The sequence below is a fragment of the Corvus brachyrhynchos genome, unplaced genomic scaffold (assembly GCF_000691975.1).
Source record: "Corvus brachyrhynchos isolate BGI_N302 unplaced genomic scaffold, ASM69197v1 scaffold90, whole genome shotgun sequence".
NCBI classification, from domain to species: domain Eukaryota; kingdom Metazoa; phylum Chordata; class Aves; order Passeriformes; family Corvidae; genus Corvus; species Corvus brachyrhynchos.
The window spans coordinates 4,913,338-4,938,344 of record NW_008236932.1 but is presented as its reverse complement, the minus strand read 5'-3'; the positions used below and the strand labels follow the sequence as shown (position 1 = coordinate 4,938,344).

General features: G+C 38.1%; 2 protein-coding genes across 2 annotated transcripts in view; one reads left to right on the top strand and one right to left on the bottom strand.

Moving 5' to 3' along the window:
* The first annotated feature begins 363 nt into the window (after positions 1-363).
* On the top strand, positions 364-20,938 carry SMC2 (structural maintenance of chromosomes 2). The gene is made up of 24 exons (XM_008629201.2): positions 364-623; positions 1,521-1,670; positions 2,261-2,383; positions 3,308-3,346; positions 3,516-3,626; positions 3,810-3,854; positions 4,367-4,600; positions 5,241-5,390; positions 6,048-6,281; positions 7,133-7,292; positions 9,201-9,318; positions 10,000-10,138; positions 10,386-10,505; positions 10,845-11,049; positions 11,636-11,771; positions 12,759-12,883; positions 13,733-13,926; positions 14,217-14,360; positions 14,606-14,800; positions 15,359-15,559; positions 16,381-16,497; positions 17,768-17,928; positions 19,126-19,273; positions 20,186-20,938. Exons 1-24 carry the CDS (start codon positions 456-458, stop codon positions 20,348-20,350), a joined length of 3,582 nt encoding a protein of 1,193 aa, XP_008627423.1. The 5' UTR covers positions 364-455; the 3' UTR covers positions 20,351-20,938.
* Positions 20,939-24,142: 3,204 nt separating this feature from the next.
* The window catches only part of KIAA0368 (KIAA0368 ortholog), a 52,075-nt gene continuing 51,210 nt past the window's right edge, over positions 24,143-25,007 (bottom strand). The window contains exon 50 of the mRNA XM_017728279.1: positions 24,143-24,418. Within this exon, the coding sequence (XP_017583768.1) occupies positions 24,279-24,418 (140 nt within the window). The 3' untranslated portion in view covers positions 24,143-24,278. The remainder of the gene's footprint in view (positions 24,419-25,007) is intronic.

The window sequence follows — 25,007 nt, the reverse complement described above, 5'->3', positions numbered from 1 at the left end:
GGGATTTGCCCCTCGCGGGCGGTGTGGCCTAACGGGTATAGCATTCCCGCAAGCGGGAAAGGCAGGCTCTGCGGTGTTCTGAAACACCGGGCCTTTTCTTGCTTTCGCTGGCGGCCCGCTTGGCGACAAACCGTGGTTTTCCATGAGGCTGTACCCACGTGTCGTGATAAGCTTTGTGTAAAGGCACGTCGCTTAGAAATGCTGAAGTACAGGTTATTGTTGGGATGCTGCCTGGATCTGTCGTCTACTTGGCTTTTTTGTTTATAAATGCATTATATTTTTGTTGTAAAAGACATACGTTCTTTCGATTTTCTCACACGTCTAGTTGTTTGTTTGGCAGTGTGATTCATTGGCGTATTCTTTCTTCTTTACTCTGAAATATGTAGGATTACAAATACCTTTCTTACTGCTTCTCAGAGGAATACTTTGCCTGGTCCCTTAGGAAGAGTGAGAAGATGTACATCAAGTCGATTGTTCTTGAAGGTTTTAAATCCTATGCTCAGAGGACAGAAATTAAAGACTTTGACCCGTTATTCAATGCCATTACTGGCTTGAATGGTAGTGGCAAATCCAATGTCTTGGACTCCATTTGTTTCGTGCTGGGAATCAGCAATCTGTCACAGGTAAAGAGACGGGACATTTAAGAAAGGTCTTCTGCCAGCAACATTTCATGTTGCTCTAGTGAGTAACCTCCCACGGAAGTCCTGAAGTGGTGCTTCTTTGAAACAAACAGTTTTACTATCTGGATATTTCGTTGCATAAATCTGGGTCTCTGTCATTGTTGTTCATGCTTACATTAAGGTTGAGTTACAACTTCATCCTTATACCACAGTTATAAAAAGTATGTGGCTTAAAACAATAGACTAAAAATAACCACTTAAAAAGTAACTTCAAACCGAAGGTCTTTTCCATCTAAAGGTACTAATTTACTTATTTGTAATAAATGTTTTCAGTTCTTGATTGGGTCTTGAAATCTGGCTATCTGGTTCATCATAAAAAATTTAAAAAGTGGTTTTCATGCAATGCCTGCTATTTAAGAGATAATATATCTGCTTTATTCTCATAAAAAACTGTGTGCTCTGACACCAGTTTTAATCTGTCTGAAGGTGATTTTTTGATTTCCTTTCTTTCCCATCCCTACCTCCCCCCAGTTTTAGACAAAACCAGCAGACCCCCAAGGAACACTTTCTGAATCATTTCCCTGTGAACTGCATTGTGAAAAATAAATGTCTGTTAAATAAATTTACTGGTGGCTGGCTTTTTTTAAACACGTATGCAGTGTTTGTCTGGAGCCCCATGCAGAAACAATTAGCTGGATAACTAAAACTAGACTGGTACACACGGCTAGTGGTTTTACAGTGATAGTGCCTTGAAGCTCCCATGTGTCAGTTCACATGGATTCTTAAATATACAGCTAGGCCTTCATTTTTTTCATTAATTTCTCCAAAACCTACAGTAGTACAATGAAAATGTGAAATTAATTACTTTCAAAAAGGTATATATCTTTTCCCTGGACTTAGGTGCGAGCTTCCAACTTGCAAGACCTAGTTTATAAGAATGGGCAAGCTGGAATTACAAAGGCAACCGTATCTATTAACTTTGATAATTCGGACAAGAGTCGAAGTCCCCTGGGATTTGAAGCTAATGATGAGATCACTGTGACTAGGCAGGTGAGTCTTTAACATCTGTATTTTTTAATAACCTATATATATATACATTTTTACCATGCTCAACAGAGTGGTCAAGGGAAAAAAGGGTAATTTTTGAAGTCCTTGAGTTTCTGCAGTAGAGGCAAGGCTTCTACATTGCCCCCACAGTGTAGTTAGTTAGCTACTGTAGGAGTAGATCCAGTGTGCTAGCTAGAAATGTTCATAAAGCAAGGTATAATTTTCTATCTTGTGGTTTTTTCTGCTTTCATATCTTCTTAATATCTGAACAGTGTGTTAAATTTGGTCTCCAAAGGAACCTTTATTTTTCTGATGAAGATGTTGGGGTTCTGGTTTTCGATTTTTTTAATCGGTTGGTTTTTTAAAGAAGAGTTTTTGGAAAGTTTGTCAGTATTGTCCTCAATGACTAGTTTTTCTTATATTTTAGTTAAATATTTTGAATGTCAAACAAGTTGTGTTCTGATGTTCTTCATAGTATGCACATACATGTGTATGCAAAGATATAATACATGTGATTTTCTCGGATTTTTTAGTCTTTATTACAGTTTATAGTCTCACAACACCAAGTGGTTTTTTTTGTCTTTGTTCTCCAGGTTATTGTTGGAGGTAGAAATAAGTATCTTATCAATGGTGTTAATGCTGCCAACAGCCGTGTGCAGGATCTCTTCTGTTCTGTTGGACTCAATGTCAATAATCCTTACTTCCTTATTATGCAGGTATTGTATGCATCTTTATAAAATCCAGAAAGAGTAGGACTTGCACTAAATTTAAGGCAGGTGAGATAGCGGAAGAACACTTAATTTCCTAATTAGAGTAGCATCTTACCAAATAAAAACAAGGCGTCTGGTAAGTAGTTAATGTTTCCAGTCCAGCATAGTTTGGCTCTAAAACACATCTTGTAGCACAAGACCTTGTGTGGCCCTCATGTTACCAAACTTTTCTAAAACATGTGCCCATCTTATTTTCTATTTTTTTTCTGCTTAAGAGATAGGTATTGCTTTTATTATTATGCTAAAATGACAGATTTTATTTCCTAGTCTTTATGTTCCCTGTTAGACAGTATTTTGAATGAAGCTGAGATATGTACCTTCTTAAGTCACAATTATCCAAAGAAGGCTGATAAATTGAGAAGGCTCTGTTAAGGACTAGGCAAATCCTTGAAATATTTGCAAGGAATAATAAAACAGAACAGAATTTATTGTTTCGAATGTAACTGTCCCAGGAGGAAGGCAAATATGGGGACAGTTTTGTATATATTCTGTTTCTCCCTATTACATATGAGCTACATCACCAAAAAAGCTGGTTTATGATTAGGAGCTTATTTAACATCAGCAACCCAGTAAGACTCTAGAATATATATTTGTATTACTCCCTTAAGGAGTAATCAGTACTGTGGAGATTGAGCCTAAGATACGATGTAAGGGCCATTTCAAGCATGCTACCTGAAAGAGTGACATATTTGAACTTTGAAGAGCAACACTATTTAGTAAACTAGTTTATTCTTGTAGCAAAAAAATTTAAAAAGTGCTTGAACTTATAATACAATGTATAAAAGTGAGTGGGGGTTTGGGGTTTTGGTTTTTCTTTTTACTACTGCATAGTACTCAACCACTGTTCTTATTTTATCTTTCTGTCACCAGGGACAAATTACCAAAGTTCTAAATATGAAGCCACCAGAGGTAAGAAAGTTGTGGGAGTTTTTTTGTCTGAAGTTTTACTGAACTGATTTGAATGTTGGGAGAGGGATAACAAAAATAAAGGTGTTGGAGGGAGATGAGATGTTCAACTGAGTTGAACCAATCTAGCATACGAGGAAGCATCAAAGTTTTTTGCATTGTTTCATTTTAGATTTTAGCTATGATTGAAGAAGCAGCTGGTACTAGGATGTATGAATGCAAGAAAATAGCTGTCCAGAAAACCATAGAGAAGAAGGAATCCAAACTGGAAAACATTCAAATGGTACTACATGTTGAAAAATACACTTTCATTCATATTTGTTAAAGATAACCGAGCAACTAGTTTAATGTGGATTTTGACTTGTAGAATGTTTCTTTTCTGCATGTGGAACTAGACATGCATAGACATGTTTAAAGTTTAGGGTTCGGTAAAATCAGAATATAAATGTTCTGCTATGTGTTTCAGGTCTTAAATGAGGAGATCAGTCCAACTTTACAGAAACTGAAAGAGGTATGGAAAAATTAGAAGGGTGGTAAGGTAGGCCCTTCAAGTACTGAAAAAATATTTTCAACTACCCTGCACCAGTATGTTTTGGCTAAAACAATCTCATGTTTTCAAGCTCTGTAGAATCTTATAAGAGAGCAAAATTTTATCATCTTTCCATGTACAGAGACTGTGACATTTTGGACCTCCAGGAAATTCTAGAGATGCAGGAAGAAGGAAGAAAACAAGAGAACAAAATAAAAATATGTTTAAAAGCGTCTTAGTTCTTAAAAAACTAAGTCAAGCGGTATTTCTGGTGTGCAATCAATTATATGAGTATTGATTTATCTGAGATTTTTCTGAGCAGGCCTGCAATGTTTAATACCAAGTATACTAAATAACGTGGAGGATCCTTCCTCTTACTTTCAAATACCAATGTTTAGAGGTGCTTAGAAGATTTCTATAGTAGTCTAATGTAGCACTGTTTTTCCATCAAATTTTTGAGGTTTATTTTCTTAATTTTATTTTTGTCTGTTCAGGAACGAGCATCCTATCTAGAATACCAGAAAATACTACGAGAAATAGAACATGTAAGCCGCTTTTGTGTAGCTTATCAGTTTGCTGTGGCTGAAGAAACAAAGATGTCCTCCGTTGACATGTTAAAGGAAATGCGGTCTGATGTACAGAAGTTTCAGGAATCCATGGCTGAAATTGAACAGAAGGTAAAACAACTTAATGAAGACATAGCAGAGATGGAAAAGGAAAAGGATAAGGTAAGTAAAAACAGACTTGTGCTCATCTGAATACCTAAATACAAAGAATTTTAAGACATGGGAATTATTTTTACAGATAGTATCCCCTTTTCTTCTTCTGGTGGGTTGTTTAGATTATGCGTTGTTCATTGTTGGTTTTGGCCATTGTCTAGAAGACATCCATTTAAAGGGTGGTTTTTTTTGCCTGAAATGCAAATGAAAAATAACTGAAGCATAAAAACTGTTTGCCCTCAGGTTTCCACTCTGTGCATTCAATGGTAAGTTTTGCCAGAGACTTTTTTCTCCCTTTTTGTTGATGTCTCAAAAGAAGAGAAAAGTAAGCAAGCTTTTGTTTGACAGTAAACAATATTGACTTCAATTTTGGGGGCAATAAATTTAACTAGCTACTGAATGGCCCATAGAGTCTTTGGATGTCTAAATCCACAGTGTCCCATCTTATGGAATGATGTGGCTCTTCAATAGTAGCTTCAAGTTAGGTTGTATTACAGAGGGAAGAGATGTTCTGACCTGTTTGTGTTGGAGACTACTGCCTGCTTGGTCAGATTTTCTTCTATATAAAGCTGTGAACAGAAGATGAAATATTACAAATACTGTATTGATTTCAGAGGCTAAAATAAAATGCCTTCATTACTGATTGTAGGAAGTAGGTGGTAGACTTCGTGCACTGGAGGCTGCTCTTTCAGAAAATCAAAGAGTTAATACAAAAGCACAAAGTGCTCTTGATCTCAAGAAGCAAAACTTAAAAAGTGAAGAGGTTAAGTACAAGGAACTGGTAACACGTATGCAGAAGGTAAGATATTTGTATATAATTTTCTTTACATACTAAATTAATTCAGATTGTGGGAACAGCTGGTTTTTCTTTCCTGTTACGGTATGAAGAATCCTATGATTGGCAAGAATTACATCAGGAAAGCAGAGACAAATGTTAAGGGCACTGTTTAATTTGTATGGCATAGGTAGTAGGTTCCCTTTAGAAACACACATGATGTAAATACAAATAAAGTGCAATTCTTCATGGTTCCAAATTTTCTGTTAAGCTCAGCAGAGATCCCTATAGCTTCAAACTATTATGCTTTCTGGACGTATGTTACTCTTAAAATTAAATGACAAATCTCTGCCTTGAATATTTTTGACGGTATTTTTTATGCAAGAGGATCGCTTTTTAATTATTGGGAAGAGAGAGATAATTCTCCTAGTTCTTGGGCAGTTGTTACCGCTTCCTGTATTTCATCTGTCTGTAGATATTCAGTACGCTCAGGGGCAAGTAACACATTTGAAAACATGCAAAGACATGTTGCAAGATCACAAAATCTGACAAAGGGTCATAGAAATGTAGTTGATGAAACTACTTGTTGCTCCTCACCTAAACAAAATGAATTTCGAGGTAATGGACTCAGGTTCCCTTTTAGTTTTTTTATTTATTTTTTTGTTCTTTGTTTTGCTGAAGGATTCTAAAGCATTAGTGTCAAAGGAGAATGAGGTAAAGAATTTAGAGAAAAAACTAAACATTTCAGAAGAAGAATGTGAAAAAGATGCACGTGCTTTAGCCGCAGCGCAACAGCATTTTAATGCTGTGTCTGCTGGCCTGTCCAGCAATAAGGATGGTGAAGAAGCTACTCTTTCAGGACAGATGATGATCTGCAAAAATGAAATTGGCAAAGCAGTAACAGAGGCTAAACAGGTAAGGAGAAAAGCTCAGCCTGTCTCAGACCTGCCTTCATGCTTTTGAAAATTGTCTGAAAACCAGTTGACAAACACATGCTTGAAAGATCAATGAAAAGAGGTGCAGAATATCTGTGCAAGATATTTTACATTTTGGCATACGCATTAAGCTAACTTTTTGATAAAATACAAACAAAATATCCTTGCACAGAAAAATGCTTTAGCATTGCTGTGAGGAAGTATTAGCAAGTGGCATTTGAGATACAAAGAAGGACTCACTGTACTCAAATGATCAGAAGTACTGAATAGGAAAAAATTAAGACTGTTGTCCGTGATACACAATCAAACTAAGAGATTTCTACAGTAAAACTTAATGGAATCAAAATAAAGATGCCTGAGACTGTGAAATGGAGAGTTTAGAAGAAGCTGTTTTCTCCTTAGTTAAATTGTATGCTCATCACACAACTGAAAGAGATGACACTTGTTTTGTCTTAAGATAGAAAACCTCTGCTGGGGTGGCTCTGATAGTGGGGTTTAAATTTTCAAAGTTCACTTTTCCTTGTCTCACTTAAGGAGAAATTCGTCTCCATTAAGTAAAACAGTAGCTGTATCCCACCTTATTTTACTTTGTTTCTTCTCAGACTCTGTTCATGTTCTAATATGTTACCATCGTTAAATACAAGATCTATGTTTTTGTTTCCAGATGACCTGTGCCATTATTTTCAAAAGCCAAGGCTGCTTTTTGTCATATCTGCAACTAGTGGAAAATTTTATAAATTACATGGGCAGCTTGATAGTGCAAGTGTTCTAAATTTGCACCTGCAAGACTGTCTTTGAAGCTCTGGTTCCATATTTGCTTGCTCCTTACAGGCTCAAATGAAGTTGAATTATGCACAAAAAGAATTAAAGACAAAAGAAGATGAAGTTAAAAAGGTGGACGAAGGCTACAATAAATACCGAAAAGCATTGGAAGATGTTGAAAAAATGAAAATAAGCCTAGAGAACAAAATAAAGGAGCTGAACTATTCAGGTCTGTACAGACTTCTGATGCGTAATGTTGGGGCAGTATACAAAGGAGTATAAAAGTATCATGAGTTGACCCTGACTGGATGCCAGGTGTCCACCAAAGCCATTCTGCCACACCCCTTCTCAACTAGACAGAGGAGACCATACATGGCAAAAGCTCGTGTGTTGAGACAAGGACAGGGAGAGATCACTTGGCAATTACTGCCATAGGCAAAATAGACATAACTTGGGGAAATCAATTTAATGTAATTTCCCAGGCTGTATTTCGTTCCTGATCTTCTGTACCTCCTCTCTGTGAGTAGTGCCAGGGAACAGGGAATGGGGTCTGCAGTCAGTTCCTCACATGTTGTCTCTGCCACTCCTTCCTCCTCAGGGGCAGGACTTGCACCCTTCCCCTGCTCCACCATGGGGCTCCTCCCAAGGGAAGCAGTCCTTCATGGACTTCTCCAACGTGAATCCTTCTCATGGCCTGCAGTTCTTCACAAACTGCTCCAGCATGGGGTGCAGTCCCTCAGGAACAGGCTACTCCAGTGTGGGTCCCCTGTGGAGGGTCACACATCCTGCCAGCAAACCTGCTCCTCTGTCCATGGGTCTAAAGGTTCTGACAGGACTCTGCTCCAGTCTGGGCTTCCACAGGCTGCAGGTGGATATCTACTACACTGTGTACTTCTGTGGGTTGCAGGGCACACCTACCTCACCATGGTCTGCACCATGGAGTGCAGGGGAATCTCGACTCCAGTGCCTGGAGCACCTCCTGCCTCTCCTTCACTGGCCTTGGTGTCTTCAGGGCTGTTCCTCTCACATATTGTCACTCATCTTTCTGGCCACTGTAGATAGGTTTGGCTTTTTATTTCCCCTTCTGTAATATGTTATCCCAGAGGCTTCACCACCATCAATGATGGTCTTGGCCTTGACCAGTGGCAGGTCTGTCTTGGAGCTGGCTGGAGGATGCAGAAGCAAAGGAAAACAAAAAAAATTATGCTCTGTTTCCCATCAGGAATTAGGAGGCAATGTTCAACTCCTTCCTGTGAAGTAGGACCTCAGTGTATGCCTAAAGGCTGTTTTGGAAGACAAAGGCCTTAATAATGGATGCTCCCTCCTCTCGTCCTTTCCCATAGCTTTTACTAATGAGTACACCTTCATAATAGTATGGAATATCCCTTGGACCCCATATCCTGGCTATGTCCCCTCCCACTCTATTGCCCACCCACAGCCTACTGGCTTTTGGAAGAGGAGCTGGAGGGACACCCTTGATGCTGTCCCAGCATGCTTAGCAGTAGCCAAAACTGTGTTACATCTATGCCTTTCTAGTAGAAACACAAAGAACAGCACTATGAGGGCTGCTGTGGGGGATGTTAACTCCATCTCACCCAGACCCCAGTGCAGGAGGGATGTGAAAAATCAAGTATGCTGCTTTCACTCATAAAGAAATTTCCCTGATCTAGCCTCCACAAACTCTTAAACTTCCACAGAAAGCAGCTTAAAATAATTTGATTTTATAAACTTTGTTTGGGCCAAATGTTTTGAAGTTTGATGGCACAATTAAATTCCAGGTAAAATTTAATGGGAAAAGGGACCAACATCCCTATTGCTTACTGGTTTTCTGTACCTAAAACACTTCTTAGAGTTTGTTTCTCATGCCAGGTAACATTTGTTTCAGACACTACACAAAACTGTTGAAATTCCAAGTAACCTTTAGGGAAGAATATGACACTTTGAACTTTTTCTTTGCATGTTTGGTGTCATGATGGTATGAATTTTTTTAGTCTGAAAATTTACAAAGAATTTTAGGAAGTCTTCTAAGTAAGTATTCTCTACGTATATGTAGATAAACAGTGTAGAATACCAATTTTTAAGCTAACGGATTTCTCTGCTCTGGTTATATGTCTACTACTTTTGTTCAACTCCGAAGAAGAGAAAGGAGAAGCCCTCCTAGCAAAAAAGAAGGCATTGATTTCTGATATCAGTCGGCTGAGAGAACTGAGCGAAAGTTTAATGGCAAAGTTTCCTTATCTACATTTTACATACAAGTAAGATCTCAGCATGATCTTGAAAGAGGTTTGAAAAGGCTTTTGGGGGCCTTTTACCAGATAATTCCACCAATGTCTTAGCTCTTGCTTTCCTTTTAGTGCCAGTCAATAATGACTGTCTTACCTGTGCTGCAAAGTGAAGGGGGAAGGTGGGGGGGGAAGTCAGGAAATGTTACAGTCTTATCAAAGTCACTAGAATTTAAGTTTTGTCTGATGGCATTTTCAAGTCATAACTTCAGTATCTAAAGCCATAGAATCCAAAGGTCTAAACTGCAAAAATGTGTAATCATTGTTTCCTGCCTGTGACAAGTAGACTTGCTCTTTGGAGGTCAACTCCAGTCAAGTATCTATACCCCCAGGTTTAACTGTTTGTGTTACAGGCTGAACATATTCTTATAGCTGTGGTAATAACAGAACCCATTGGAAAAATCAATTGAACATTGGGTGAATAAATCAGGAATTACATTATTTTAATGACTATATAACTGACTCTTTATTGGCAAGTCTTTTGCTGTGAAGTATTCAATTTAACCATTTTTTGCGTGGGGTTCTCTTTCTGATCGAATTTAGAATTGCTTATACCAGAATAATAAGCATAATGAGTTTTAAATATAAATTTTTTTAAGATGTGTGGGAGAAAACCAAACATGATTCATTGTCATAATTTATATTTATTTTAAGACATCCAGAAAAAGATTGGAATCTAAACCATGTGAAAGGCCCTGTTGCATCTCTTTTCACTGTGAAAGATCCATCCAATGCCAAAGCCCTGGAAGCAGTGGCTGGAGGGAAACTCTACAACATTATTGTGGACACAGAGGTAAGTTTATTGCTTTAGTACAGAACTCTGAATTTTGAGATGTGATTGTATGATTTGGGGTTGGCAAGCATGTGCCTTGTTACTGAGTGCTTGAGAGGGGTTTGGACACATGTACATGTTTAAATTGGGTCAAGGAAGTCTTGCATAGTTGGTGGCAGCAGTGTGTTCTTCTTCCAGTGCCCTATTGTCTCACTTTACAAAACCCCTTGTGTACTCAGGTGTGCTTTGTAACTATTTTTCATTTGAGGTTACTGGCAAAAAGCTTTTAGAAAAGGGTGAACTACAGCATCGATGCACCATCATTCCATTGAACAAAATTTCAGCCAGGTGTGTTCAAGAAGACACGGTCAAGTTGGCCCAAAGCTTGGTATGTAAAAAAATACACTCTTTACACTTTATTTCTTCTGTCCCATTTTCAATTTATTTCTGTACTAAAAACTTGGGATTCTTAATGGTTTTACTAATATGAATTTCTACAAGGTTTGAGGGTATATTGATTTTGTTTTCCTTTGTATCCTTTCAGTTACATGAGGTTTAAGTGGGTATTAATTATTCCACTTATAACTGAAATAGTTTTAAAATGTAATGATACTTTTAGAAAGAGATTTTATCAACAAAAGACAGAAATCACTGATTGAAAGGATCTGAAAGATTTGAAACTTCTTATAAGTTAAGGTATATTAATTGCATTTCATTTGATTTCTAGGCTGGCCGTGCTAACTTGCATTTAGCCGTTTCCCTAATTGTATATGAATCTGAACTGCAGAAAGCAATGGAATATGTCTTTGGAACAACACTGGTCTGCAACAATATGGATAATGCTAAGAAAGTGACTTTTGACAAAAGGATAATGACGAGAAGTGTTACTCTTGATGGAGATGTGTTTGATCCCCAGGGAACTCTGCATGGAGGCAATTGCTGGTTCTACTCATATAATAATACTAACAACAATGTTGTGTGTCTGTTGATGTGTTTAGGGCTCTTGCATACTTTTTATAAAAATGAACAGTGACCTTTTTGTTTAGACACATACCGGGAATAATCTGTTTGAGCTAAAATTGTCTTCAGCTGAAATAGTATTAATTAGTTTAAGAAAAAATTAATGACAAACTTTGCATAAAGTAATTTAGATTTTTAAATACTTAAATCTTATTTGACTGTATAATCCTGTTGGAAGCAGAAGTGCTTGGAATTTGAGCACTTTTTGAAGTAATTCATCATTGATTTGCAATAATTTCATAAATTCTGAAAAGTTAGTTGTTTGCTCAAGACATGCATGTGTAGTGTTCAAAGCCTGCAGAACTAAGTTCTGTAAGAGAGAAGGTAGTCTTTGTCCACTGAGAACTCTGACTTTAGCCTACCTGCCTTATCTGTTTCTCAACTAAAATAAATCATCAACCCGAGTCATTATTAATGTTTAGAATTTGCAATTACCAATGGTGAATCCACTGGTCTAATTCCAATTAGCCTGGGTTTTTATTTTTTTTCATTTAACAGGTGCATCCTCACAAGCTGCACCAATATTGTCTAAATTCCAAGAAATGAAAGATGTTGAAATAGAACTCAAGAAGAAGGAATCTGAACTTGCAGCTGTAGAGAAGGAGTTGGCAAGCTTGATGACGGTTGCTGATAAGTAAGGTTTCCACTATAAAATGTGTATAATCTCTCTTAATGTGACTTAGTAAATTTAATATAACGAGTTGTTTTGAGAGGCCATAGGGCCTTTTGCAAGTGTAATATGCAGAAGATAATTCCCTTCCTCCCTGTCCTCCCAATATGATTGGTAAGTTCAATCAAAAAGCACATTCAGTTTTTAGGTAACACCAAAAAAACCTTTGTTTTGGATAATACAGGAAAAAAAAGGGTACATATTGATGTCTGCTTTAAATTGGTTGAAGTTTCATGAAGTCTGTTGGAGAATGGGTCTGTTCCAGACGTATCTTTAACATCTGTACAGAATTCCAATTTGTGGTCAGTCTTATTTTTCTTGCAAGAAAATAAAAAGATCATAAAAACGAGTATCTGAGTGATACTGCTGTAAGGACTTAAATAATTTTAAGTTTATTTGATTTTCAGCTACTCAATTACTGAATACCGTATTAAAAGATGAAATAGAAAAATATGTTCAGTCAGTTCTGCAAAAATGCCATAAGGAGGTAGTGTTGCATAACAGGCTATCTACCAGCTGGATTCATTTTTTCAAGTTGTTTTGAGCTGCAGTAGACTTCCAGAAATATAGCCAAGAGGAGGAAGGAACTTTTGCTTTTAGATATCTTTTCTTTAATTCTTCAGCTTAACATCTGTCATACTGCTGGTTGGAAAAAGAAGGCGATCTCTAAATTGTTGCCAAATTCCATGTGTTACGTTTGTTTTTAATGTGGCAGATCAGGGCTAAATGGCAGGAGCTACATATATAATAATTTACATGCCTACAAACCTCACAATTATTATCAAAGCAATTCTATCAGATTTTCATTCATTTGAGCTTATTTGCCCTACAGTCATCACTGTATCTCACATAAGAAATGGAATACAGGTATTTAGCTACTTACTTCAGCTTTGAAAGTGAGATGCTGGGTACCCTTCCATATAGCAGTGTGTGTCACTACTCTCTCCAAAGGTACCAGTATCTGAAGCAGCAATGGGAGATGACGTCTGAGGGAGCAGAGCTGTTGAAGCAGCAGCTTGATCAAAGTGCTTACCACAAACAAGAGGAAGAGCTGCTTGCCCTGAAGAAAACCATTGGTGACAAATGTGTTCTTACTCTTTTAACTGAAAACTAATTGCTGAGAATGAGATGGATATCAGGCTGTTTGAGTAACAGAATCTTTATTTAAGAAAGAAATACTTTTCACTTTGGAAACACTAGCTTTATATTTTGGAACATGTAACAAATGCAGAATCATAGTATACTTGCATAGAGGTGATTCGCTTACAGTTGGTCATTCTCTTACTGTAAAGGTTATACTCCTATATAACCTATATAAATGTTATATTCCATTTAAAAATAATTAATACTTTATAATAAAGGAAAATGTGTCTTTGCACGGAAGTTTAAAAATGGATTTAATCCCATATTTCCGTAATCCTTGATTTTTTTCAAGCCATCTGTTCTGTAGATATTTAAGGTTAGTAATGTAGTTTTCATGACAAGAAAGCATTGAAAAGAAGTTGTGTTTCATATAGCTAAGGAAAGACAAAAATGCCCAAAATGCAGCAACAAGTAAAATATCTTAAAAAAAAAATCACAGACGTGATACATATCTAGGCATAGTATTCTAGGGATGAGGTGATATCTTGTTAGGTAGCCATCTGATTAATTACTTACTGATCCTGAGACTTGCCATATTTTTCCCTCTGTCAAAAAAAAGGTCATATTTCCATAATGGCTGGTTGTCTCTTTGGTCCCTACCAATCATTGGTAGCAATGGCACAGTGTCTTAGAGTAATCATTAAAGTATCTGGCTTCAGCAATTACTGAGTGTTCAACCACTTTTTTTCAATTGGAGGCAAAGAGAGAGTTAGTTGGTGTTTAAGATGTAAGTTTAAAGATGACAACAGTGCCCCATCTCAGTATTCTACTTCTTGATTCAGTGGAGTGTGAAGAGACATTAAACAAAACAGAAGAGAGCAAAAAGAAAGCAGAAGAAAAATACAAGGAATTAGAGAATAAAATTAAAAATGCAGAAGTGGAATATCTAAAAGAACGAAAAAATGCGGAGCAGAAGCTAAATGATGCCAAGAAAAAGGCAGATGCTTCAAGCAAAAAAATAAAAGATATGCAGCAGGTAAAACTTCACCTCTGTTGGCAGTTTTCTCAGTGTTAAAAGTGGCTGCAAAAATCAGGAAGTTTGATTCTCCTGAGGTTTTGATGCTCTCAGTTTTTGGGCTTAATGTATTACTGTATAGTCACTGACATAGGCACTGTCTGAGGTTTTTTCTGTTTCTTTGTTTTTGTGAGATTGCACCCTTGCTCAAGAACGGGTACTGTTAATCTTCTACAGCATTTACTGCATCAAACCGAATCTTAATTCTTTCCATTTAAATATAACTAATAAATTGGAAAACATCTCTCTAGGAAGTCAAAGCTTTAGTTCTGGAACTTGAAGAGCTGAGACAAGAACAGGCCTCCTATAAACAACAGATAGCAGCTGCAGAGGAAGCAATCAAATCCTACCAGGAGCAAGTTGATGCTATGCTGACTGAAGTGGCAAAGACAGAGGTAAAAGTGAATACTGTGTTTCATTATCCGTTTTGATGTTACTGTGTGTGATCCTCTGAACCTCACATTATAATGTGCATTTTTTTCTCTGACTTGCTTACCACAATCATTTAGCTGAGGTAGTTACTTTTTTGCTTCAAAATTTCACATGTGAATTTTTTCTCCTTGCTGTGTCGGTTCTAATAAGGTTCTAATGCCAGCTTTGTAAAGAAGGCCAATAAATGTCTGCTGATTTGCTTTTTCAGGAATCTGTAGAGACATCACAGAAGGAGCTTGCCAAGCAAAAGGAAGTAATTGCATTACATGATAATGCAATTAAAGACAAATCTGCAGAGATGGTAAAATACAGAGAAAAAAAAAATGAATTACAGCTTAAGGTTAAAGAATTAGAACACAGCATCACCAAATGTCAACAAGACGCTGCTGATGCTGCTGCCAAGGTATTTCAAAAGTGTGCTTTTCTTCGTATCTTGTGACGAAGAATGGTTATTTCCCTTGCCACAGGCAAAGGAAAGAGCCCTTTTTCCCCTAAGCACTGTCATATTTGCAGCTCTCAAATGTGAAAAGTTTTATCTGAGGAAGAGGGAGTGGAAATTGTACATTGTAAAAGAGCTTATCTGTATGGAGTAACAGAGGGTAGATCACAGGAGAAAGTGATCGGTAAGAACACTCCGACTGTATGGACAAATTAGATAACTAAAAGAAGGTAATTCTAAGATGCAGTGACATTGGTATAGTTCAGATGTAGAAAAATAGAGTTTCAAGTAAGTAAATGAGATATATGTGAAAGCTACCTTAAATTCTTGGTTCGCCCACAGTCAAGGAAAGCACACAAAGCATTGTAAAGATATGTACCTGTGCTGCATTGGGGTAGAAGAATTAATGTGGTAATCTCAGAATGTAGGTGTGAGGCTTTTCCTGGTTTGTTTTTTCTTTAAATTTTAGTTCACATTTGAGAAGTGTGAGGAAAAAGCCTCAATATATCTTTTTGTTTCCAGGTGGCCAAAATGCTGAAAGAACACCAGTGGATAGCTTCAGATAAAGCACACTTTGGCCAGCCAAACACACGCTATGATTTCAAAAGTAGCAATCCTAAAGAAGCAAGTCAGAAGCTGCAGAAATTGCAGGAGCATAAAGAGAGGTTGGAAAGGAATGTGAACACGAGAGCTATGAACATGCTTTCTGACGTAGAGGAGAGGGTAAGCATTCTGTGCTTTAGCCTGTAAAGATTGGGCAAGTGGGTCATATGGTATATACAATATATACAGATATATATATAATGTAGCTTTATGTTTTCATATGCTCTATTTCTCAGTACACCAAAAATGAAACTAAACCTTCATGAGATAGCAGGAAATCTTTTGCTGGTTGTTTCATACTAATCTTACATCTTTGAACCCTTCATTGGCACACCAGGTTTCTAAGTTACTCATAATGTTGACTTTGGATGGTGAAAAATACTACTTTATTCCTTCCTACTCCAGTCTATCCTAAGTTAAAGCATTAGCAAGCTTTGTGGCATCCATTAGAGTATCTGAGAACTATATACTGTATTAAAAGTTGCAGACCAAAATAATATTCATCTTCAAGCATGACAGCTTGATGGTGTAGCAGGGTTGTCTTGAATTAATCTGTATCTTCATGCTATTCCAGTATTGTCTCAAAACTGCCCACTGATTTTTACCCTTCAACTGTTCTAGTGCTGTTTTCTCCTATCAGCCTGCAGAAGCATCCTTTCTTCTACGGAAAAGCAAATGAAACATGATTAACTTGGAAGTGCAACTTTCAGAGCAGTGTTGTCTTTCCTCTTTGCTGATTTTTGAAAATTCTGTTGCTTTAATTAGCAAATAATCCCAAAATGTACGTCCTTCATGCAGCTAAATGAATGCACTGGCTTTTAATCTTGTGGTTAATGACTATCTCATAGCTACACTATGACACAGTGAAGCTGTAAGATTAGCACAAAATGCATTTGAGCACAAAGTTCATTGAAATCAATCTTTTCTTCTCATTGCACCAGTACAATGACTTAACGAAGAAAAAAAGAATTGTAGAGAATGACAAGACAAAAATTCTTGCAGTTATTGAAGAGCTTGACCAGAAGAAAAAAGCAGCTTTAGATATTGCTTGGAAGAAGGTATGACACTTGAAATTTATCTTCATGTTTTAGTAGAAGATCAGATTTATCTTAGATTACTGTTTTGCATATTTAAAAAAAACCTTCTGTTTTCAGAACTAATATCCCTGACCTATGTTTAAAAATAACCACTTTATCTCTCCTGTATATTCCCACTTTTGAGAATAAGACATGAATTCTCTGAGAATTGTAAAGGTCCAGTTAAACCTGCAAAACTACTTTCCCATTCCCTTTTAGTGCCCACAAAAATTTCATGAAGGTTAAGGTATATTGAAATACAGTCAGGTTATATTTTTGGTATTTTCTTTTTCTTAAACCAGTATCTTACCAGAGACAAAATTTTCTGGTTCTATGTAGCCCTCTACAGTGCAGGGCTGTGGACCTGGGGTACTGCTCCTGTTACTGTCAGGATACATAATATTGGGGTAGAGCAATGTCTGATTTATGTTTCTGTTACCTAGGCACTCTGCCTTTTTACCAGTTGTCTCATATAATGAATTATAACAAAAATATAAAATTATCCCTTTTTACATGGAAATCTTCTGACACTTTCTTTTCTGCTGTACCAGCAGAACTTGTACTTTTTGGCCTTTGAGAAAATTGATTTTAACAAAGATTAAATTGCACATAAATGAAGTATCCATTTAATTATTAATTATCCTGCCTGTACTTAGGATATCACTGACAAAATGGTACCTTTTCATTGTAAAAATCATGTTTGGCAGAAATTAGTGAGCTGTAATTCAAAAGCATCACGCATGGTGGAATAAGTGTATTTTCAGATAAATTCCTAAACCTAGGAAATTTTAATCCGCAGTTATAAAGTTGCATCTCATCCCATACCTGGACATTGCTTAAGTAAACCTGGGAAGAAAAAGAGTGGGGAGGATGCCAACGTGTATCTCTTACATGGTGCTTTGTACTTTTAGTAGTCCATTAATTAGGAGAAATCACAATTCACCAGTTAATAAATCTGAGGGCATACCCGTTTCCCTGGCTGATAGCATAAAGAAGCCTTCCAATACAACTTTCATTTGATCCTTCTAAAATGCTTTGTATGAGGTGTCATATATCCTTTGGTGTTGCTTCTCTCTTCAGTACAGAAAAATAAAAGCTGCTGGTTTCTCACTGTCCTTGTGTGTCACATGGAAGTCATGGTGTTGAACTGTGCAAGATGTCTCGAGTGTCGTGCTGCTCGCCACTAAGTTTTCCACTCTTTGTGCTCTTGATTCAAAGCACATTCATACATCTTTTGTGGTCTGACTTCCAGGTGAATGAAGACTTTGGTTCCATTTTCTCAACACTCCTACCTGGAGCCAGAGCTATGCTGGCAGCCTCTAAAGCTAACAATGTCTTGGTTGGTATGGAGTTCAGAGTTGCCTTAGGAAACACATGGAAGGAAAACTTAACAGAACTTAGTGGAGGACAAAGGTTGGTGAATTCATTTGTTTTCCATTGTCATTGTTTATGTAGTTGATATGTCTTAACTAATTAAAGTTCTGAAAAGCAAACAATTAATCTTTTCCTTGTCAAGTCAGGGACTCTGCCTTCTTCCAAATGGACTCAATATTGGAAGCACTATTAATGCATTCTGACTTAGAACAATGCTTTATTTAGATTTTACTCCACACAGAAGTGGCAAAAAAAATGAATTGGTGAGAAAACCACCTTTAACTGTAGACATAATGTTGAATTAAATGGTCCTCTCCTTGAGTTGTAACCACAAAAATCTATATAGACAAGTATTTCCCAGTATTAAAGTAGTTCCATGGCAACAGTTTTCTTCTCCAGCGTCTACTGTGTAGAGCGTGTGCTTGTTTGCAACTTCTAAGGAAAAAAACCTTAACAAACTGAAAAGCAGAAACAGAATTTGGGAAGAGGTGAGACAGAGATACAGAACTTTCTAAGGACAGAATACTTCAAGAACCAGCCATTGAAAAACATCATTGCACAACTCAGAATTGAAAATAGAGCAAGAGCATAATTTTAAATATCATCACCCAACTAATTTGGTCTTTCAATAAGAAGTAATATTTGCTGTTTCTGACAGAAGACTTCACATTTTGAAATGGGAAGCTGTGATTCCATTTCTTCAGAATCATAGCAGTAATGTGCTTTTGAGAGAGCATTTTAGAATCATAGAATTGTTTAGGCTGGAAAAGCTCTCTTAAGTTCGAGTCCAGCCATAAACTTAACAGTGCCAGGTCCACCATTAAACCATGTTGCTAAGCCCCACATCTACATGTCTTCTAAATCCCTCCATGGGTGCTGACTCAACCACTTCTGTGGGCAACCCATTCCATGCTTGATAACCATTTCAGTGAAGAAATTTTTGCTAATATCCCATCTAAAGCTACACTGGCATAACTTGAGGCCATTTCCTCTTGTCCTGTCTCTTGTTACCTGGGAGAAGAGGCCAACCTCTACCTGGCTACACCCTCCTTTCAGCTAGTTGTAGAGAGCAATAATGTCCCTCCTTCTGTCCAGGCTAAACAACCCCAGCACCTGCCCCTCATCAGACTTGTGCTCCAGACCCTTTACCACCTTTGTTGCCTATCAAACAATTGCTTTCAAAAGCCAAAGCCTTTCAGATGAGACTAAATCATAACTTTCTTGTCTCCATACTAGATCGTTGGTGGCCTTATCCTTGATATTAGCCATGCTCCTCTTCAGGCCTGCCCCAGTTTACATCTTGGATGAAGTGGATGCAGCCCTTGATCTCTCTCATACCCAGAATATTGGGCAGATGCTTCAAACTCATTTCAGACACTCCCAGGTATGATCTTGAAATTATTGAGGTAATAAAAGGGTTTGGGTTGGATGAAACCTTAAAAATCACCCAGTTCAATTCCCTGCCATGGGCAGAGACACCTTCCACCAGACCAGATTGCTCAGAGATCCATCTGTTATTTCCAAAGGCAGTATGGCACTGAGGACTCTGAGCTGTTTACGTCTTTTATTCTAGGGATGTGTGTTATATTTCTGAGTTACTTCAATTGAAAGCTAGACTGATGATAGGACAATGGTGAAACTTAAATGTTGTTGCTGCACTGGTTAAAAGGGAGCAATAGGGAGGAGTATCTGTGGTATGCTCAATTTCAGGCATGACAACATCCTGAATTCTTTTTTCCTAGAGTTCTTTAACCTGAGGTTAAAAATATTCCATGTTGACCCTATTGAAATGTCAGGCACTACTGGAAAGAATCTCTGTATCATTGTGACCTGTACATGAAAAAAAGGCAGTACCTGTCTCTATTTGATGGAGACAAATAGGACATGACCATTCCAAATTATGAGAGTGAGAAGGGGAACATTTGTTACCAGTATTGTAAAATGGAGTAGTGTCTTTTGACTAGCTAAGATCCCGCATTCTTTCATAATTAGTGGCACTGTTTTTTCCCAGTGTTTCCTTCCACCATGAACAGGGATCCTGCATTGTGGGCTGTATCCCAGGCCAGGTGCTGGGATATGGACAGAAGTGTCATTAGCTGCAGAAACAGTGTGGCGTTTGGGTGTACGTTGACCCGTGTAGCACATTCTCTTGGGCTTTAGTTAGAGTATTTTAAGAATTATTACTAAGGTATTAGCCAAATGAAGGAAAAGAAGTCCCCTCTTTGGAAGCCTTTTCTAGTGTTGTTTAAAGTCTTTATTTGGGTAGCAACATTTAAGTGTTTCTGGTTTGTTTTAGTTTATTGTGGTGTCCCTGAAGGATGGAATGTTCAACAATGCAAATGTCCTCTACAAGACCAGGTTTGTGGATGGTATATCCACCATTACAAGATACACTCAGATTCAAAACAGGAAAAAAGAGCCTGCCCACAAGAAAGCTGAGAAAAAACATACAAAAGAGTGAAGAGGACCTGCAGAGCTGGGAAGCAGTGGTCCTTGATGTGCAGTAGCACCTTCTTAAGTGTTCCCTGTTGCTTTTTAAATTTTTTAAAATGTCTTTTAATGTTTTAGCTATTAGTTCATATCTGCATCTTATTAAGAACTGAAATGCATAGGAAAAAGTCTGTTCTATTAAGTAAGCTGGACAATTTCAATCCTCTTGGTGTGCTGTAATGCCTGTAAATCCATAAGCATTTACATATAAATGTATATAAGTAGTAGCTTTAAGTTTACAAAGCTTTTTAATTAATGAGGGAAATCTGATTCAGCTACCAGTGTTCTACAGCATTCAGAAGACCTGTTGTAAAGTGTAGTAACAATGTTCCTTGCCTGTTGTCAAATCCCAGAGAAAAGTGTCATACCAATTGTTGTTGGTATGTAGTTTTTTATTAAGGAGCAAAGCAATCATCAACAACTAACTTCCAAGCTATTTTTACAATTTCCTGACTTGTTGCTATTAAATATAAGTACATAACCTGCTGATGTGTGTGCTTGTTATTTTTCACTGAATAGCGCCTACTCAGAATTAAACCCTTTCTCAATTTTGAACTTACTGGAATGTATCCTGCTGCTTTCACTGGCCAGAAATGACATGTCTGTGGGGCTCATACCCAAACCACAGAAACCCAGCTTTGTCACAGCACTGCAGAGCAGGTCTCTGCTCACCACAGCACAGGACCTATGCCTGGTCTGTGTACAGTGGGTATACAGACAGCATTTCTCTTGCCAGATGATGCTTCAGCCACCTGGTGGCCAGCCAGCATCTGTGAGGTTTGTGTTTGTGTGCTCTCCTCTGCTTACTTCATTTGTGTCTTTTCCTTTCAGAATTCCACGTAGAAAAGTACGTATAATTGAGGTTGTACTGGGGGGAAACGTGTGCATGTCTGGAGTAATTTGGAAATATTAAAGTTCTTGAATATTAAGTAAGTTTTCAATCTCATGGCCTCATCTACCACATATATATAACATATATATGCAGTCTTGTATAATATATTAAAAAATGTGTCTATGTAATACAGATCCATGTCCCCTAACTCTGCCTGGTTGCAGGACACCAAGCTATGGGTTCAAAAACACACAGTTCCTTCCAGGGCTGCAGAGCCACCCTGTGTCTCCATGAGGTGAGGGACCTGAGGGCCAGCGCAGAGCACAACAGCATCACACTGAATCTGGAGAACAGCAACGCTATAAAACGCTCACTGAAGGAGAAAAAACACTACCAGTTACTCCAAGGAACAGGTCATGCAGATTTTATTTAGTTTTACCTTTTTGGTAAGCAGGAGGGTTTTCTTTCAGTCAGACCATTCACATATTTGGACAGTACAGATTGCAGTGAATTTGATGGAGATCTTGCAACATTAGAAAACTTTTCTCAATATACATCCATTTAAGCAACAGCTTGTAAGTCAGAGCGAGAGTGCTAGAGTCGAGTCTGCGCACTGCACTCCAGGTATACAAAGCATTGCAGCAGCACAAGAAATGCCCATGCTGGGCAAAGTACAGTGTGTTTTACATAGTGCAATCACTTTTAGAGGAGAAACTCTAGGAAGGCCACATCTATTGTTTTTTTTTTTTTAATCCTATCAAGTTTACAAATGCGAGGGGGGTAGAAATCAAACCTCTGACTTAATTAACTTTTGTACAGGTAGGTTTTGTGTATAGGCACATGCTTTAGAGAGGAGCTCTGAATCTGCTCTGTAATCACAAGAAAGACATATTGCTTTGTGATTCAGAAAGTGTCATACCGTCTCTAACCTTCCTAACACTCTTGGCCAGAGTTGTTAATCCAGCTGATTTATAGAGTTCCTAGAATACACTCTTCCCTCTAGTGTAAATCCCCAATAGAGAAATTCAGGTTGCTATTGACAATGATTACAGTTATTCTACGTACAGTCATTTGACCATACTAGGCATTGCCTCGGAAAACTCCAGTCCACAGTGAAAACTCAAATTACCAGACATGGAGGCTCTTGCTTTTCTGTTACTGTCACTCACCCATATGAAAAAACCCAAGTCAGACAATGAACTGCTACAGCAAAGCATCACTGGTAATATTCACCTAATACAAAAAAAAAAGAGCACTCATGACACTACATGTCACGGTAAGCAAGTTTTTAAAGATACTGCAAAATGATTTGCCCAGTAAAATTTTAAAATGTACACTGTGCTCAATAGTTCAAACTACACGTAAACAAAGGCAGCTCCCTGCAACAAGGTGTAAATCAAAACATTATAGCACCAGCTCCCAGCACCAAGGAGTTGCCCACTGACCAGTTCTAGTGTACAATGCAATAGTGCTCGCTGAGGTTTCTGCTACACGAGAGCCACAGTGGGACAGCTCTGCCCATTTCTTCCTGACATTCTCTTACCCCATGTGCACAAATCACATTCTTCCCTATGGAGAGCAGGTCAGACAAGATTGTTACAGTACCAGGAAACACTGACTGGGGAATGGCACCTGAGGGGAAAGTAGGTACTGCATACCTGAATTTGAATAAATGGACATGGAGGAAATGTGATGTCATCTGAGCAATCCTCTCCCTACCAGAGCAGATCTGAAAGGAGCTGCAGACTGCAAGAAAAGAAATAAGCCTTCCTGTGCTGAAAGCCATGAACATAATATTGCCCACACTAATGATTTTATTTCACCGTCAGCAAAGCATTTATCCCCAAAAGCTGTACACATACTGGTCAGATTATGGAGCAGTGCTATCTTCACACTATTAAAAGTCTGTTGCTATAGTGGTCAGATTTGTCTTTCGTCGGAGGAGGGGGGAAAAAAAAGGAGACAGGCAGCAGGGCCACATCACCATATAGCAATTTTACTCCCATGTTACTGCAGATATAATCTTCTTAAGTGCAAATTGCTAGAAACCAGCATGACTTGGGCTCTGATAAATGACAGATGATTCAGTTTCTTACAAATATTGACAAGTCTAAATTGTTACAGGTTTCCAAAGCAATAACAGGTTTACGAACAGGAAGGGAATAAAACATTACCACTATTAAAAAAATGTGTCATTTCAAACTTCAAACGCTCTTCAAAAACATACCTAGAAAAGATTGGGGCTTTTTTTTTTTAGTTTCCTGGAGCTAAGGAGTGTCCATGCAAAACAATTTTGAGAAGAGCAGTGTTCCACCTGGGTACCAACTTGGCTCAACTTTGTCCCACACAGCTTAGTAAAGTGCTCTCTTGTGCATCCTTTGGGGGAAAAAGTTCTCATTTTAAGTTTGGGAGGCCGAGGTTGCCAGCTGGGGAAGGCATAGTCTCGGTCAATCCATGCTGAGGTCAGAGGAGGAAGGAGCGAAGTTAACAGTACTCTGCCTTTCATAATGCACAGACAACAGGCTGCAAGGGAGGAGCAAGCAGAAGCAGAGGTGGGTGTCAGATGAAACCCTGCCCCTGGAAAGCCACAGGAGTTTAACACAGGCCTCATCAAGGGAAGCATTTTGTTCTCTACAGATAACAAACACCAGCACTACTGGAGTAGACACCAGTTAAAAGATCTCTACATACAAAAAATGTGAAAACTAAATATGCTTTTCACTTTCTGTGCTGGTGGTTTTTCAACTATTTTTTGGAAGGACAAAGGGGGTCTGAGTAACATTCTTCTGCCGATTAAAAAAAAAAAAAAAACAAAAGCATTTTGCCCCTGCGTTTTTTATGTTGCACACTTACAAACATTCTAGGGCAGACAGAGGTATTTGCTGATAAAATAACGATCAGTTTAAGAGTAAAAATAATATTAATGGGGAAAAGAATTTAAGGCATTTTTTATTTTGGCCAGGAATGATGCATCCTACAGAGTAATCTTCATTTCCCCACTTGGTTTTCAGACCACTGCACTTTTTTGTTTTTGTTTTACATGGCACTTTGAAATTTGTTTTATAATTTAATCAAGATTTTCAAGTGTTTTCTTCAACACAAACGCCCTCTCTTGTAGCTCAGGTCTGCTATCTGATGCCATCGTAGACAATGAACGAATGAGGTGCTCTCTGCTTTCTGGTGTCAGGCTTTCCCACTGTTGAGCTTCTGTGCAGATAAAGACAGACAGACATTGGACATGAACACCAGAAAACAAACAAACAAAATCCAAAAGGACATTCCTTTCCCTAGACAGACTAAGAGAGTGACTGCTTCAACCTTTCAGTCTCCATACTGTCCATACACAGTCCATACAGTGCTTCCAGGGGAACTCAGATTCACCTGGATGCTTGGGTGCCTGTGCTGCCTCCTGACAGGGAGTTGTGCCTCTCTAGACCAGGCATCACTGTCTAAGCCTGCAACATGTGAACACAAGGGCCTGAAGAACCAAATGTTTCCCATGTTGCAATTGGCTCATGAAAAAGGCATGTAAGATTTTTACTAGAATAAAGGAAGCATGAAATGCTAACAAGAAACCCGAAGGAAAAACTTGCTACATAACAACTGCAGACACATATGACCCTGAGACCTAAGAAGATTCACCCTGTGAAGTCAATCCTGCAAGGCTTGAATACTAAATAAAAATGAGAAACCAAACTTGACACTGAAAAGGTAAAGATCACTCTTCTCTACTAAGAGGAGCTCCCCCCTCTATGGAGCTTGAACATAACACAGACAGATCGGACAAGACAGCTCT

Coding starts and splice junctions, on each gene's coding strand:
- SMC2 (XM_008629201.2), top strand. CDS start 456: ATGTACATCAAGTCGATTGTTCTTGAAGGTTTTAAATCCTATGCTCAG. Junction 9,319..9,999: donor TATCTACATTTTACATACAA/GTAAGATCTCAG, acceptor ATTTATTTTAAG/ACATCCAGAAAAAGATTGGA. Junction 14,801..15,358: donor CTGCTGATGCTGCTGCCAAG/GTATTTCAAAAG, acceptor TTTTGTTTCCAG/GTGGCCAAAATGCTGAAAGA.